This window comes from Nanorana parkeri, unplaced genomic scaffold, assembly GCF_000935625.1.
Source record: "Nanorana parkeri isolate BGI_ZX_2015 unplaced genomic scaffold, ASM93562v1 scaffold829, whole genome shotgun sequence".
NCBI lineage: Eukaryota > Metazoa > Chordata > Amphibia > Anura > Dicroglossidae > Nanorana > Nanorana parkeri.
Window position 1 is genome coordinate 53,141 of NW_017307097.1, and position 13,806 is coordinate 66,946.

At 41.8% G+C, this 13,806-nt stretch overlaps 1 protein-coding gene across 1 annotated transcript in view; it reads left to right on the forward strand.

Annotated features, from left to right (window-relative positions):
• Positions 1–13,806, forward strand: part of COG3 (component of oligomeric golgi complex 3) — a 77,394-nt gene that overhangs the window by 51,629 nt on the left and 11,959 nt on the right. Inside the window, exons 17-19 of the mRNA XM_018565292.1 lie at positions 4,917–5,037; positions 10,862–10,950; positions 11,044–11,178. Of these exons, the coding sequence (XP_018420794.1) occupies positions 4,917–5,037; positions 10,862–10,950; positions 11,044–11,178 (345 nt within the window). The remainder of the gene's footprint in view (positions 1–4,916; positions 5,038–10,861; positions 10,951–11,043; positions 11,179–13,806) is intronic.

Sequence of the window (13,806 nt, forward strand, 5' to 3'; positions counted from 1 at the left end):
TATATATATATATATATAATGTGTGTGTGTGTGTGTGTGTATATATATACAATCTCTCTCTGTGTGTGTGTGAGATATATCTATCTATCTCACACACACACACACATATATATATATACACACAATGTGTGTGTGTATATAATATATATATAGATATAGATATAGATATAGATATATATATATATATTCCCCTCAATCTTTTTGGGACCATGCATGCTCACTTCATCAGGCAACACACGTGTATATATATGTGTGTATATATTCCCCTCAATCTTTTTGGGACCATGCATGGTCACTTCGTCAGGCAACATGAACGGACCCTGTGCAGTCTGGAAACATAGAAGGGCATTTATTAAAACCTGGAGCAGACAAAATCTGAAGCAGTTGCCCATGGCAACCAATCAGCTTCTCTCTTCAGTTAAGATTTGAACATGAAAGAGAGAAACTGATTGCCATGTACAGCTGCTCCAGATTTTGTCTGTTCCAGTTTTGATAAATTCCCCTCATAGTGTTTTCCTGTTATGCCATGATTATCTAGCATCATTATAGATGTATTGATGATAAAAATATCAGTGCGCTGCTGACTTGCTTTCTTCTCTGTATACATGTGGCGTCATCCACTTGTCACTTGGACTCTTTTTAGGTCATTCACCACTTGTCTATAGCAAACCCTAGAGAGAAAGCAGAAACAATGGGCCGAGAGGTGGTATTCTCAGTATGTGTTTAGGGACTTAACTACAGCTCCAGTTTTGCTTAAAAAAAGAAGAGCCCTCCTCTGTTGGTAAACTATATACAGTGCACGGATTTTAGCAATGATCCATTTCTCTACGGTCCACCTTTCTCTGATGTGCAGATCATTGTTGAACATGTCGTTTCTCAAACTGATTTCTGAGGCTTCTATTGCAGGTAATGGCTGAAACTTTATTAGATTTTTGGGGGTGCCAGCATCACACAGAATGCCTCCAGGTTGCTATATTGCAAGAAAAAGATTTCAATTTTATGACTGTTTTAGATAATTACTGTCTGGAAAGGGAAGGGTAACCGTTAAAGCTCATTTCTAGGCAAATTTTGTCCCACTCATTTAAAATCTTATTTAAAGAATAAAAAAAAATGTGTAACCCTCTTTTACTTAAGTCTGTCATCATGTGAACCTCCACAGTGCCTCTTTTGGGTCCACCACTGCTGTGTGTTGTTCCTATCTTATTGTGAAGTAATCACACCAGTGATAGTCATTATGACCCTGTGAGGACCCCAACAATATATCCAATGGCAAGTGGCCATGTCATCAGGCAGTGAGATGAGTTTCCGAAGTATAAACCTCACAATCTGCAATTCAGACCAGAGAGAGACCAGATTGGGTCACATGATGACAGATTTAGGTTTATAAGTATTTGGGCCATTTTGTTTAGTATTGGCTAGATGGGGTTTGGGGGGAGTGAAGCTTAGTGGGGTTGGTCCCTGGCCAGAGCTGAGCTTTAACATTAAATTACAAAACAATCATGTTTTTTTTATTGAAGGTTTTTCTTTCTTTGTTCTCCCACTAGAGTGTATATTTGAGTTCCTTATTTTGTTTATATGTGTGAATGTACTATCCATTCTATATATTGTGTGCGTGTGTCATGGTGCTGTGTTTTTTGGCATGGGATCTAGCTGTCTCAAGTAGTTTATAGGATTGATATAGTAGAATAAGTACCTGCCATTCTCCTCTTCTGTCCTCTCGCTGCTTGGGCTTAGATGAATAAACACGATTTCAGAATTTTGTTCTGCCTGAGGAAGACGTCTGAATCTGTTAGCTGCAGATTGTCAGATAGAAAGGATTACTTTTAGCTGTGAGGTCTCTGAGCTGTGAGACAAAGCTACGTGCATGAATGTAAAGTCCTGCTCCTTCACACTCATCAAATGCAATCATGACCCGGCTATTCATCATTCAGCATCCGCTCACCTGTCCTTCACACAGCATCCACCTTTATTGCAGGGATTTGATTAAACAATCGCTTTCCTTTTTTCGCTTATGTCAGCATGTTTATTTTATACATGTTGAGATCTATATATAGCTGAAAAACAAATGCATAATGTTTAATATTGGCTGCTTCAGTTTTAGGAAATGAATGGCAGGAGCATAATTTGTTTTGCATTTTTTGAATTAACATATCTTTATGTTCACGCCGTGAATAAACCTAGTAAATTTCCCAACGGGACTCTGTCAGTTTAGTCATTGTAATATTTCCTGCATTGTTGCCCTGGGGATGTTGGAATGTCCTTGGTGTTCCGGCCAGTCGAGTCGAATTATATACAAATGGGCCATTATCCTTTTTCACCTTGTCATGTGCAATCCTGAATGTCGCACATTATCCATATCATTCTGATAAAGATCACTGGGTCACCGTACAAGAGCACATAGCACATTTGTTGGAAACCTCAAAATACCTTTTAACATTGCATCTCCTTTTTAATTATATGGTACACATTCATGAAATGCATTTTATTTTTGTAATACTAGCAAAATGGTAGCCTTTCTAGTTTGTATTCATGTGTGTGTGTGTGTGTGTGTGTGTGTGTGTGTGTGTGTGTGTGTGTGTGTGTGTGTGTGTTTTTTATGTGTACTTTTTCATATATGTCTTTTCATATTTATCAAGCGTGCACCAGAAACATACACACAATGTTTAGTGCGTGTCACATTCATTTAATCGATAATGAGAATCATTGGCAACAATTCTCATCATCAATTAGTTGCCGCCACTCTGCTCCTCCGTTCTCCTCCCTGCTGGTGCTGGCTGCTGCGGTCCGTGTCCCTTTCAATCCCCACTGCTCTCCCTGCCTGTAGCAGCAGAGGCAGCGGGGACATGGACCACTGCAGCCAGCACCAGCGAGGAGTAGAGACCGCTGTGACTCCCCCGCTGCCCCGCCTTACCTCTGCAGCTGCTCCGTTCCTCTTCCGCTGCCTGCTCCATTTTTCCGCCCTGCTCCCAGTGCTCCCTCTTTTGCCGGTGTTCGATCAATCCCTCGGACTCGAGTCCGAGGGATTGATATAACTCCGGCGTCAAGTCTCCCATCAGCGGCTGGAAACAATAGCCAGCCTGCTATTGTATATTTTAAATTGCATTAGCTGGCTGGATATTGCACCCGCCCACTGCCTGCTGTCAATCAGCGGAAAAGGACTGGATGGAGAACTTTCTCCTTCAGCTCCCTCCACTGCTGATTGGCAGTGGGCAGGTGCAGTAGCCAGCCTGCTATTGGCTAATGCAATTTAAAATAACCAAGTTGGCTGGCTACTGCTCCAAGCCTCTGCCTGCTGTGTTCACCGGATTTAGCTGCTGAGGCAGCTGAATGTCAAGTGGAAAGGTGACACTAGGGATCACCTTAAAGAGAACCTGTCACCTCCAGTGTGTCATCACATAGGAGGCTTGTGAACCACCCCTCCCCCCCCATGTGATAGCAATGAGGTAAAAAAAATTAAAACCTAAAATTAAATCAAATAAAATTTAAAAATCCCCCTGATCAAAAAATTATCGGCTAACTAATTGATTATGAAAATAATCGTTAGATGCAGCCCTATACCGCTCTCCAGCCCTTCACCCAACAAACTGCCACCTGCTACAGCCAAATATGAAACATTTTGACTCCTCTGTCCAGAGCACCTGCTGCCATTTTTCTGTCTGCCAGTTCCTATGTTTTCGTGTATAGTTGAGTCGCTTAGCTTTGTTTCCACATAGGAGGGTAAGCTTTTTGGCAGCAAGGCCGCGGAAAAATGGCAGCAGGTGCTCTATTTACACTTTTATTTCTGAAAACATTCTTACTTTACAGCATTTTTACTCAGCTGCCTAAAACCTTTGCACAGATCTATCTATCTATCTATCTATCTATCTATCTATCTATCTATCTATCTATCTATCTATCTATCTATCTATCGTATATTTTACAAACCCACACGGTTTACCAGAGTGTCGGACACCCATGGTTACCTTTTTATAATACCTGCATGCATTTTGTAAGGTCTGCAATATAAAATCTGGTACAAAAAGCTTGTTAAATGTGAAAAGTGGTAGATGTGTTACCTTCACAATTGCAGTAACAGGAAGTGGACAACATTCATCTTGCAATGCTTTTAAAACTATTTTTGTTTTCACAATAGACGGTCTCCACTGTATTTGTTTTTACAGGAATTCATTGCAGGTTGTAAGTTTCGGGTGGGTTCAGCTTTTTAAAAGTGTATCTCTGTCCCAATTTCCCATTTTTTTTTTTAATCGGTGTCCCATTGGGGAGATTTCTTTTAACTTCCTGTTACGGAGACTCAAAAGGAATAAATGTCTCCAAAGTGAGGGAAATCCCCCGTTGGGCAGTTCTCACTGCAACAAATCTTCCTTTTATTTATGTTCTGTTGACAACTTAGGGGTCTATTCACAAAATGGTGAAGAGTTTGGAGAAGGCAGGAGAAGTGAACAATCTAGGACAAAATAGCTGAACTAGAAAGTGAGCTGAATTGGAGATTTTTTCTGAATCTGCTATTTTGGCCTAGATTGTTCACTTCTCCTGCCTCCTCCAAACTCTTCACCTGTTTGTGAATAGACCCCTCAGAATTTTGTATTTTTGATTACTTCCCAGTGATGATGGTCACCAGGACAATTAGAGAAAGTGTATCTCCCCAGCGTGGACACAGACAGCAATAAAATCCTGACAAGGGTTCCAAACCCTCAAAATCCTATCCAAAACTACAAAAAAAATCTTTTTGGGTAGACATACACTCTAAATGAAACCCTTGAAACAAGCAAAGTATTGTTTAGTTATTCTTAGAGATTTCATTTTATCATAATATCCTAGTTTTAAAAAAAACACATTTCTCTTGTGGTTCATTTTAAACCTCTTCTTCTGAAGTGAATATTTTCATCATTTGTCTGCTATGTTTCTTTTGGATCTAGACACAGGTTGATGGGCAGCTGTTCCTGATTAAACATCTTCTCATCATGCGCGAGCAGATTGCACCTTTTCACACTGAATTCACCATAAAGGAAATTTCCCTGGACCTCAAGAAAACAAGAGGTATTTTCTGCCGTGGTGCCTGAAAGAGTAGGACACATACTAGGCCTACTCTGATCACTCATCACAGATCTTCTTTAGTTTACTTCATGTTCACCTGCAATTCTGTGCATGATGCCTGTGTACTGTGACTGCTCTTGTGCTTGGCTCTGCTATTAATTATTGATGAGACTGCGCTTGGTGCGAACCCAGTTCGCCTGAATTTGCCCAAGCCTGTTTAAAATTGTGACTGCCACCCCGTACTCCCAACCCATTCAGTGGGGGAGAGGTACATTCGCTGCCCCACAGCTATACATCACAAAAGATTAGTGAATGGCCCCGACGCCACTGATTGGGTCAAGAGGAAGAAGGGGTGGCGGTCACAGTTTTAAGGCGGTCTTGGTCCAACTCAAACCAACTGGGTTTGCACCAAGCCCAGGCTCATCTCTACTACTAATCTATTGAAACATGCTGCTTCGGAGAAAAAGGACTAGTAGACAGGAAAAATCCAGCATAAAAATGCTTTTTAAATTTGGTAAATTCTAAAACCTACAAACACATACAATAAGTACATTAAAAAGGTTCAGTACATGTATGATGCTTAAAGCCAATTCTGCCTATTCTAAAAAAGAAGCTTCGGTTTTTAACCCACTTCCTGTGAGCGAAGAGCGTAAAAGCTCTGCCGCCCATCCTGGGTTTACAGGTGAATAGTGCATAGAGCAGCGCCACATAATCTGTGGAATTTAGAATCCACTCACCACCTGAAGATGAAATGGGCAAAGAGGACCCGTGACATCATCCGACAAGTCAAATGCCAAAGACACCTTTTATTACACACACACACACACACAAAAAAAAAAAGTTACATTTCTGCCATAGATAAAATCTACTCTGATGAGATCCATCATGTCACTGACAAGACAACATCCATGGCTTTTCTTTACCATGTACATTGTGGGGATTCTACATAATAAAAGACTGCATAGAGTGATCTTTAACATTAAAAAGTTTGGGGGGTCCTCTAACATTACTAATGCGTTTTTGCTAAATGCTCATTAATGAATATGCTTTATTTGCCTCTTACTAGAATTGTATTAGAAAAGAGTAGCAATCCCTAAGCAGTACCTAATAGCAGCCAATAAGGCTGTGTATGATGCCTCTAGCACAGGGGTAGGCAACCTTGGCACTCCAGCTGCGGTGGGACTACAAATCTCATAATGTGCTGCCTCTGGGCATCATGCCTGTCAAAGACTTGCAATGCTTCATTGGATTTGTTTTTTCACCAAACACAAACCTGCCCCTGCTCTAGGATTTTATGGGCAATCGCATCTAATGGGATACAAAGATTGCGCATTTGCAATATGCTGTTTGCTTGTTACTACACAAATTTTGTGCCTTGCTTGGAAATGGCGCTTTGTCATAATCAACCACAGAGAGTCTTTATTATTGGACATAGAGTTTACTTTGGGTCACATGACTAAAAGTCTTTGAAAAAAAAAATGTGGCGACCAATCAGTGCCGGTTGCTTTACATGCTGACTAGGCACTGCAAACCATTTCAGCCACTTTTTCGAAGTAGGGTTAATTGTGTTATACATAGAGGAACACAATTCCTGCATGGTGCATGTCTTTAAAACTTTCTTCCATGAACACACTTAGGGGTATATTAAGCAAGTGAGTGTAAAGCTGGCCATACACCTTACAATTATCTGCAGATTTTCTATGGTCAGATGGAAAAGGTGCAACAGATTCCTCCATCTACACTTAACTGCGTGGATGGAGTAATCTCCACCTGGGCCAATCTGTTACACTTTTTCCATCTGACCACTGAAAATCTGCAGATAAATTGTAAGGTGTATGGGCAGCTTAACAGTCACCAAACATTCACATCAGATTTATCTTTCTGGTGCATGCGTTTTAAATTTGTGATTGATTCACCTGCAGTGAATGTTTGCTTAATGTTACATTCATTGTTTTATAAAAAATGCCTTTCAGAGTATTAATACTTTCCTGACACGTCTGCTTTAACCAGAGCTGTAACTGATTGCATTTGAACATCACCAAAACCTGATTAGTAATGCAGTTGTCCTGGTTTTGTGGGTCACTGGGCAAATATGTCCTTTTTTGGTGTTTTTACTTGATTGACAAAAGAAATGTCTCCAATTTTTGCCTTTGAGCACATTTCTGTGTCAACCAACATGTCACTGAAAAGCGAGCATAAAAGGTAAGTACCCTTTTAAAACTTTGTCTCGGACTTCAGCTCCACAGTATTTTCTAATGCATAGTATTTTTCACTTTCACTGAGAATGAGGAAGACCCAATAGTTCACAGTGAGCTCCAGATTTAAGTGTCTGCCCTTTTAAGAAGAACTCCAGGAATGTTTTTATTAACCCTTGCAGTGTGGGTGTAGCTCATTTTTGTCTAGGTTCTAAAATAACAAAAATACAGGCAGTCCCCGGGTTAAGGACGTCCGAATTACGGACAATCCATACTTACGAACCGGGGTGCACAGTTCTTCTAAATGTACTGGCAGCCGCCGGTACATTTAGGAGAACTGTGGCTGCAGCGGTCTGTGTTCCTTCAAATCCGCGCTGCTCTCCCCGCCTGTGTTGGCGGAGGCAGGGGGGACACAGACTGCTGCATTGCGCCACTGCCCCCCGTACCTCCGCTGCTGTCCCGTCCTCCTCCTCTTCGTCCGGTCCGTTGGCTTCTCTTCCCCGGTCCGGCCGATCCTCTGCTCCCCCGTCTGGCCGCGGCTCCTCTGCCCCGCCCCCCTGTCTCCTCTTCATCTGCAGGCTGGGAGCCATACCCAGCCTGCTATTGGATATTGTAAAATGCAATAGCCAATAGCAAGCTGGCTATTGCACTCGCCCACTGCCTCCTGTCAATCAGCATGGGAGGACCTGATAGAGCACTTTCTCCTTCAGGCCCCTCCTCTGCTGACTGACGGCAGGCAGTGGGCAGATGCAGTAGCCAGCCTGCTATTGCAATTTGAAATATCCAATAGCAGGCTGGCTATTGCTCATATTGGATATTGTAAAATGCAATAGCCAATAGCAAGCTGGCTATTGCACTCGCCCACTGCCTCCTGTCAATCAGCATGGGAGGACCTGATAGAGCACTTTCTCCTTCAGGCCCCTCCTCTGCTGACTGACGGCAGGCAGTGGGCAGATGCAGTAGCCAGCCTGCTATTGCAATTTGAAATATCCAATAGCAGGCTGGCTATTGCTCAGAGCATTAAAATAAATAAATAAAATTAAAAAGACATACAAATGTAAAAAAAAAGTTGATTAAAAATGCAATCAAAAAAAATAACGTTTATCAAATAAAATTAAAAATAGAAAAAAAACTTTTTTTGGTGTGTCATTTTAAATAAACTTTTTTTTATTACCGTTTATTATAATCTTCTGAACAACAGGAACAGACAGCAAAACAACCGTGACCCTTCCCTATGCTATCCAAAACGAAAAAAAAATTTGGGCTGGAGTTGCACTTAAAAAATGTACCTGTTCCGACTTGCATACAATTTCAACTTAAGTACAAACCTACAGTCCCTATCTTGTATGTAACCCGGGGACTGCCTGTATACTCACCCGAAGATCCGAGCCAACCAGCTGTGACAGTGCATCCTTCAGCCTCTCTCCCCCTCCCTTCAGCGTCCTCACGTTATACACGCTGATGATCTTCGGGACCTTAGACCACTGCAGATGATGGGGAGAGACGTTGGAAGGACTTGTCTAAGAAGAAGCCGCCTGGGAGATTCAGGTGAGCCTAACATTTTTTTATTTTACTCCCTAGACACAAATGAGCCCTTGACCCTTGCAGTGTGCGGGTAGCCCCACTGCAAGGGTTAATTACAAAAAAGAAATCCTGAGTTCTTTTTAAGCTATGTTGTTAGGGGTAGGGATATTTTACTTTTTCTCAAACTTTAATCTGATCACCACCTGAAAAGTAAACACAAACAATTTTTTTTTTGTTTCACATAACATCTTGAGCCTGGTGTCATTAATGTTAGGGTATCCAAGTATAGTAGGCTGTATATAGGTTTCTAAAAAGCGCAGTGGCTGTGTTGTCAGTCCACTACAGGAAGTTAGGAGCAGACTGCACTTCTGGATTATAACGTTAAAGGCATAGGCAGAGAGAGCGCACTGAAATATCGTAGCAAGTTTCTTTAATATATACAATAAAAGGTAAAGTGGTAGTAAAGTTAAGATTTTAAAAATGCTGACAAGTAGGGTTTATATGACAGCAGAGACCCTGTATGTCTCTTCTTTCATAAATGCTCCCTTCCTGCCAGCGTTTGTGTGCACTGAGCCAGTAATGCGCAGCTTAGTGGCACAAGCTGGGCAAGGTCCTCTGCCAAAATGAAGTAACTCCCGTGCGCATGCGTGGGATTTACATAATCCGCACCAGGCCAATCAAGAGGCCATCATTCCATTCCCTTCATTTCCAGTGGATCATCTTCCCACTTACCCACGCTTGGACCTGGGGTTACTTGAAATAGAATTTACCTTGTTTGCTCTGCGGCGTAAGGTCTCCATTTGTGTGTGCATTTATTTTAATTTCTGTTTTATATATTAAAGAAACTCGTGATGTTATGCCAGTGCACTTTCTTTGATTTATGTCCTTCAATGTCCATGAGTACTCCCCTCAGTTCATGAGCAGCCTGGCTGGACTTGTTAGCGATTTGGTTTCTTTTATGCATGTGTCTACATTTCAATACAATTTGTTATGTTAAGCGGACTTTTTAGTATAAATTTTGGATCTGTTTGCGCTTTACAGCTACAGCATTGTGGTCTAGGATTATAAGGGGACTTAACAAGGACATATGTGCATGTATTTGAAAGCTGTTTTTAATTTCTTTTTTTTTTTTTAGATTTTACCCCACACATACACTTTAGTGTAATGACCACAATGAACATTCCACATACCATTTTTTTGTTTCTGGTAATGTTAATGATCTCAATGGTATTTGTGTAATGTCGGTTGGGTTACTAATAGGGATGCTCTGATACCAATATTTTTTTTCCGGTACTTGCTGATGCCAAGTATCGGTGCCGTGTGCCCCATTTACCAGGAAGTTGGGCGGCGGGTCATGACTCGTCGCCCGGCTTCCTGTTTGCCTGTGAAGCCAGTGTTCTAGTGAAAGAACACTGGCTTCCTGACCAATCGGGAAGCCGGGTGGCATGTCATAACCCGCCTTCAGGCTTCCTGATTGGCTAGGAACCCGGCTTGACTTGTTTCTAGGCAGCCTGGCTTCCTGACCAATCAGGAAGCTGGGATGCGAGTCATGACGTGCCGCCCTGCTTTCTACCAGGAGCCAAGTTTCCTACCAACAAGTGGAGCCGGCTTCCTAGCCTATCTGGAAGCTGAGTGGCAAGTCATGACCCCCCTCCCGGCTTCCTGATTGGCCAGGAAGTCGGCTTCAGTTGTTCCTAGACAGCCTGGTTTCTTGACTGATCAGGAAGGCGGGTCATTACGTGCCAACCGGCTTCCTGATTGGTTAGGAAGCCAGGCTGCTTGGCAACACGTGAAGCCGGCTTCCTAGCCAAATAGGGAGGCGGGTCATAACCCACCGCCTGGCTTCCTGATTGGAAAGGAAGCAGGCTCCATGTTCTCTCTGCACTGCCGGTCAGAGGATCGGGGGTAAGTATCGGAGCATTTGGGCGAGTACAAGTATTCGCCCAAATACTTAGTATCGGTATCGGGTGCATCCCTATTTACTAACATACTCCTTTCGATATCATCCCACTCAAAGTATGTTGTCTCCTTTTGTGTACAGGTTGTCCAAAAATATTTTTGACACGAGTAAATGATTTACAAATCTCTAACCATTCTCTGCTTTCTAGATGCTGCATTTAAAATTTTTCACCCAAGGACTGTCCCAGGATTCTTCAGGCTCAACAGCAACAATGCCATCCTCGAGTTCCTCCTCCAGGTAGTTGTGATTTTCTTTGCTTGCTACAGTTTTTTCATTTCTTTACTAGGTTTGCTAGTAAAACCATAGCAAATGCATCCTTTACTTTTATAGGGATCACCAGAAATAAAGGAACATTACCTTGACTCGAAGAAAGATGTTGATAGACACCTCAAGGCAGCTTGTGAGCAGTTTATTCAGCAGCAGAGTAAGATCTTTGTTGAACCATTTGAGGATTTCATGGCAAAGGTAACATTTATATTTTGTTTTAATTGTGCATATATATAAACTTAGCTCACATTGAAGACTTACTCTTCCTTGATGTATACAGAAATCAGGCTGTTTGTATTGACCGCACAGGGTATTGAGCTGTGGCAAACCTTCTGGTGGGACTCAGTCTCTTAACCCCTTAAGGACCAAGGCCTTTTTTTTGTTTACATGTTATAATCCATATTTTAAGCCTGAAAATTACTTGAAACCCCCCAAACATTATATATTTTCTGAAAGCCAAAACCCTTTCGAATAAAACGCTGGTTGTTTAATTTTTATGTTGCATGACATTAGCGCAACTTATTATCAAACCCAAAAATTTAGTGAAAAATGCACCGGAAGTGATGCAATACGCGTCGCTCCCAGTCCCATAGAATGGGGAGGAGATTGGTGAACGGACGTTCGCCGCTCAACTTCCCAGCTTCCTGCCAACATCCAAGATGCTGGCCCTGGGCCCGCAGAAGGGACAGCGGAGCCTGGGAAACATGACCAGGGTGTCAGGAGCGGTCACTTTACGGGATCGTAGAAGCGATCTGGCAGCAGTTGAGCCACCAGAATCGCTTTTACTGTAAAGCTGGCCGTCGGCTCTACACATATGAACAGAGCCACCGGGGGTCTAATTAACCACTTAAGGACCAATGACGGGATCATCACAACATGGGTTGTGACAGGGTTAAGACTCATTCAGGAGTAGACCACCTGGTCTGAGCATTGGGAGCTACATTATTTATTGTAACTGTTGAGTGCTATTATTATATCTGTTTTTTGTTCTCCACATTGGTCTCTACAGAGGTGTTGGAAAGCTGAGGATTTGACTGTTGCGTCACTTAGTTCACATGCGCGCACAGTCCACACTTTGTTTCTGACTTTAGTGCGAGGTAGAAGTTTTTCTGCCATTGTTTCTATTTGCAAGAGACACACTTTCACCCTGCTTAGTCCTTGCTGCTGCCTACATTGACTGCCTACAGAGAATACTCTGATAAGTTGTTTCCCTTGTGGTGCAATATTTGGGATCACTAACATACAAGGAGCAGTCCCATTGAATCTGGTTTCTGAGAACAACTCTAGTTGAAATGTTGGTCTGGTCTCTTTCTTCCCATGCTTTTTGTGGTGAATCTCTTCAGAACTGCTTTGGAGTACCTTTTCAGAGCTGTTACTGGATGTAAGAGTGATCAGCTACTCCAACAAAGAAGTTTAGGCCTAGTGTTTCTTGGCCTTTCTAGTGCCAGACAACGGTTTCTCACATTTGCTTGGCTGCTACCTGGTCTTGTTCGCACCTTCTCTAAGTTTTACCAGGTGGATGTTCATCCTCTTCTGATTTGAGCTGCAGGCATTTCTCAGTTTGTGGTGTTACCGACCCTTCAGTTGGACCACCTTTTGGATGTCCCAAATCTTGTGTCCCTCAATCAACAAGAAAGAAAACAGCATTTTTGTACTCATCATAAAATTATTTTCTTTGAATTCATTGAGGGACACAGATGCTCACCCCTCTGTGTTTAATGGCCGTATTCTTAGCACTTTAAGTTCACCATTGGCAAGATATATTTTATATTATTAATCATGCATTCCATCTTCGTTGCTCCCTTAAGCCAAAGATGGGCATCCTGGGAATTAGAAATCTCACCTCGAATTAGCTGGCTCTATTCTTGGTCAGAAAAACAGTAGCACAACATTGCCTGTCTCCGTTTTTCCCCACATAGACGATGCTAATTCCATCCAACATTTAGAAAGATTACATATGCCCATAGGTAGTTCTCAATCATTTTGAAGAAATCTGGAATTGAATGACCTTACCCTTGCAACACCTGCTTTAGATTTGAATAGACTACTATTGTTTCCAATGTAAAATACCTGGCTTATAGCTACGCATGATTACTGAAAAAATATTAACACAAGCCACTGTGCTTTCACAATCTAATCATTTTTATTTGTACGTATCTTTTTATTCAAAGTGGGCGCATAGTAATAACTTTATTTCACTGTTCATTGTTATGGCTAATATGAAGGTCTCTGCCTGGTATGTCTGTAATAAGAAGGCCGCACTTCATCCCTTTATGTAGTCGCTTTTGTTATTTTTTTCAACTTTGTTCTGTAACGCAAACTATGGAAAAACTGAAGAACTTTGTTCTTTGCAAATAAACGCTTATTGAGGGGAAAAAGCAGCAAACAACTTCTGCCTCCTTGGAAAAAATAGTAATAAAGGATCCAGCTCTCAAGACCAAGATGCAGACTGGCACTTGGAAGAGCAAGGATAAAAGACCAAGAAAAGCTCATAAAACGTACCAGTGTGTCTATAAGAACAAAGATGAGAACTGTCCAGGTTATGCTATTTTATGTCACTCTATCAAAGTGAAATCTGGACAATGAAGAAGCAAGACGGGGAAAGTATTGATGCTTTTGAACTTTGGTGTTGGCGAAGAATTCTAAAAATATTGTGGGCAGCCAGGAAAACATACAAAAATCATAACAATAATAATGAAAATCTTATTTGGTACCTGATAGCACGAATAACATTTACATTTGAATGTGTTGGGGCCCCCAAAATGATCAGGTAGGTGCAGAGGAAGTTGTCGGAGCTGAAAGTGCTACTCGCATTGTGTCTAATTC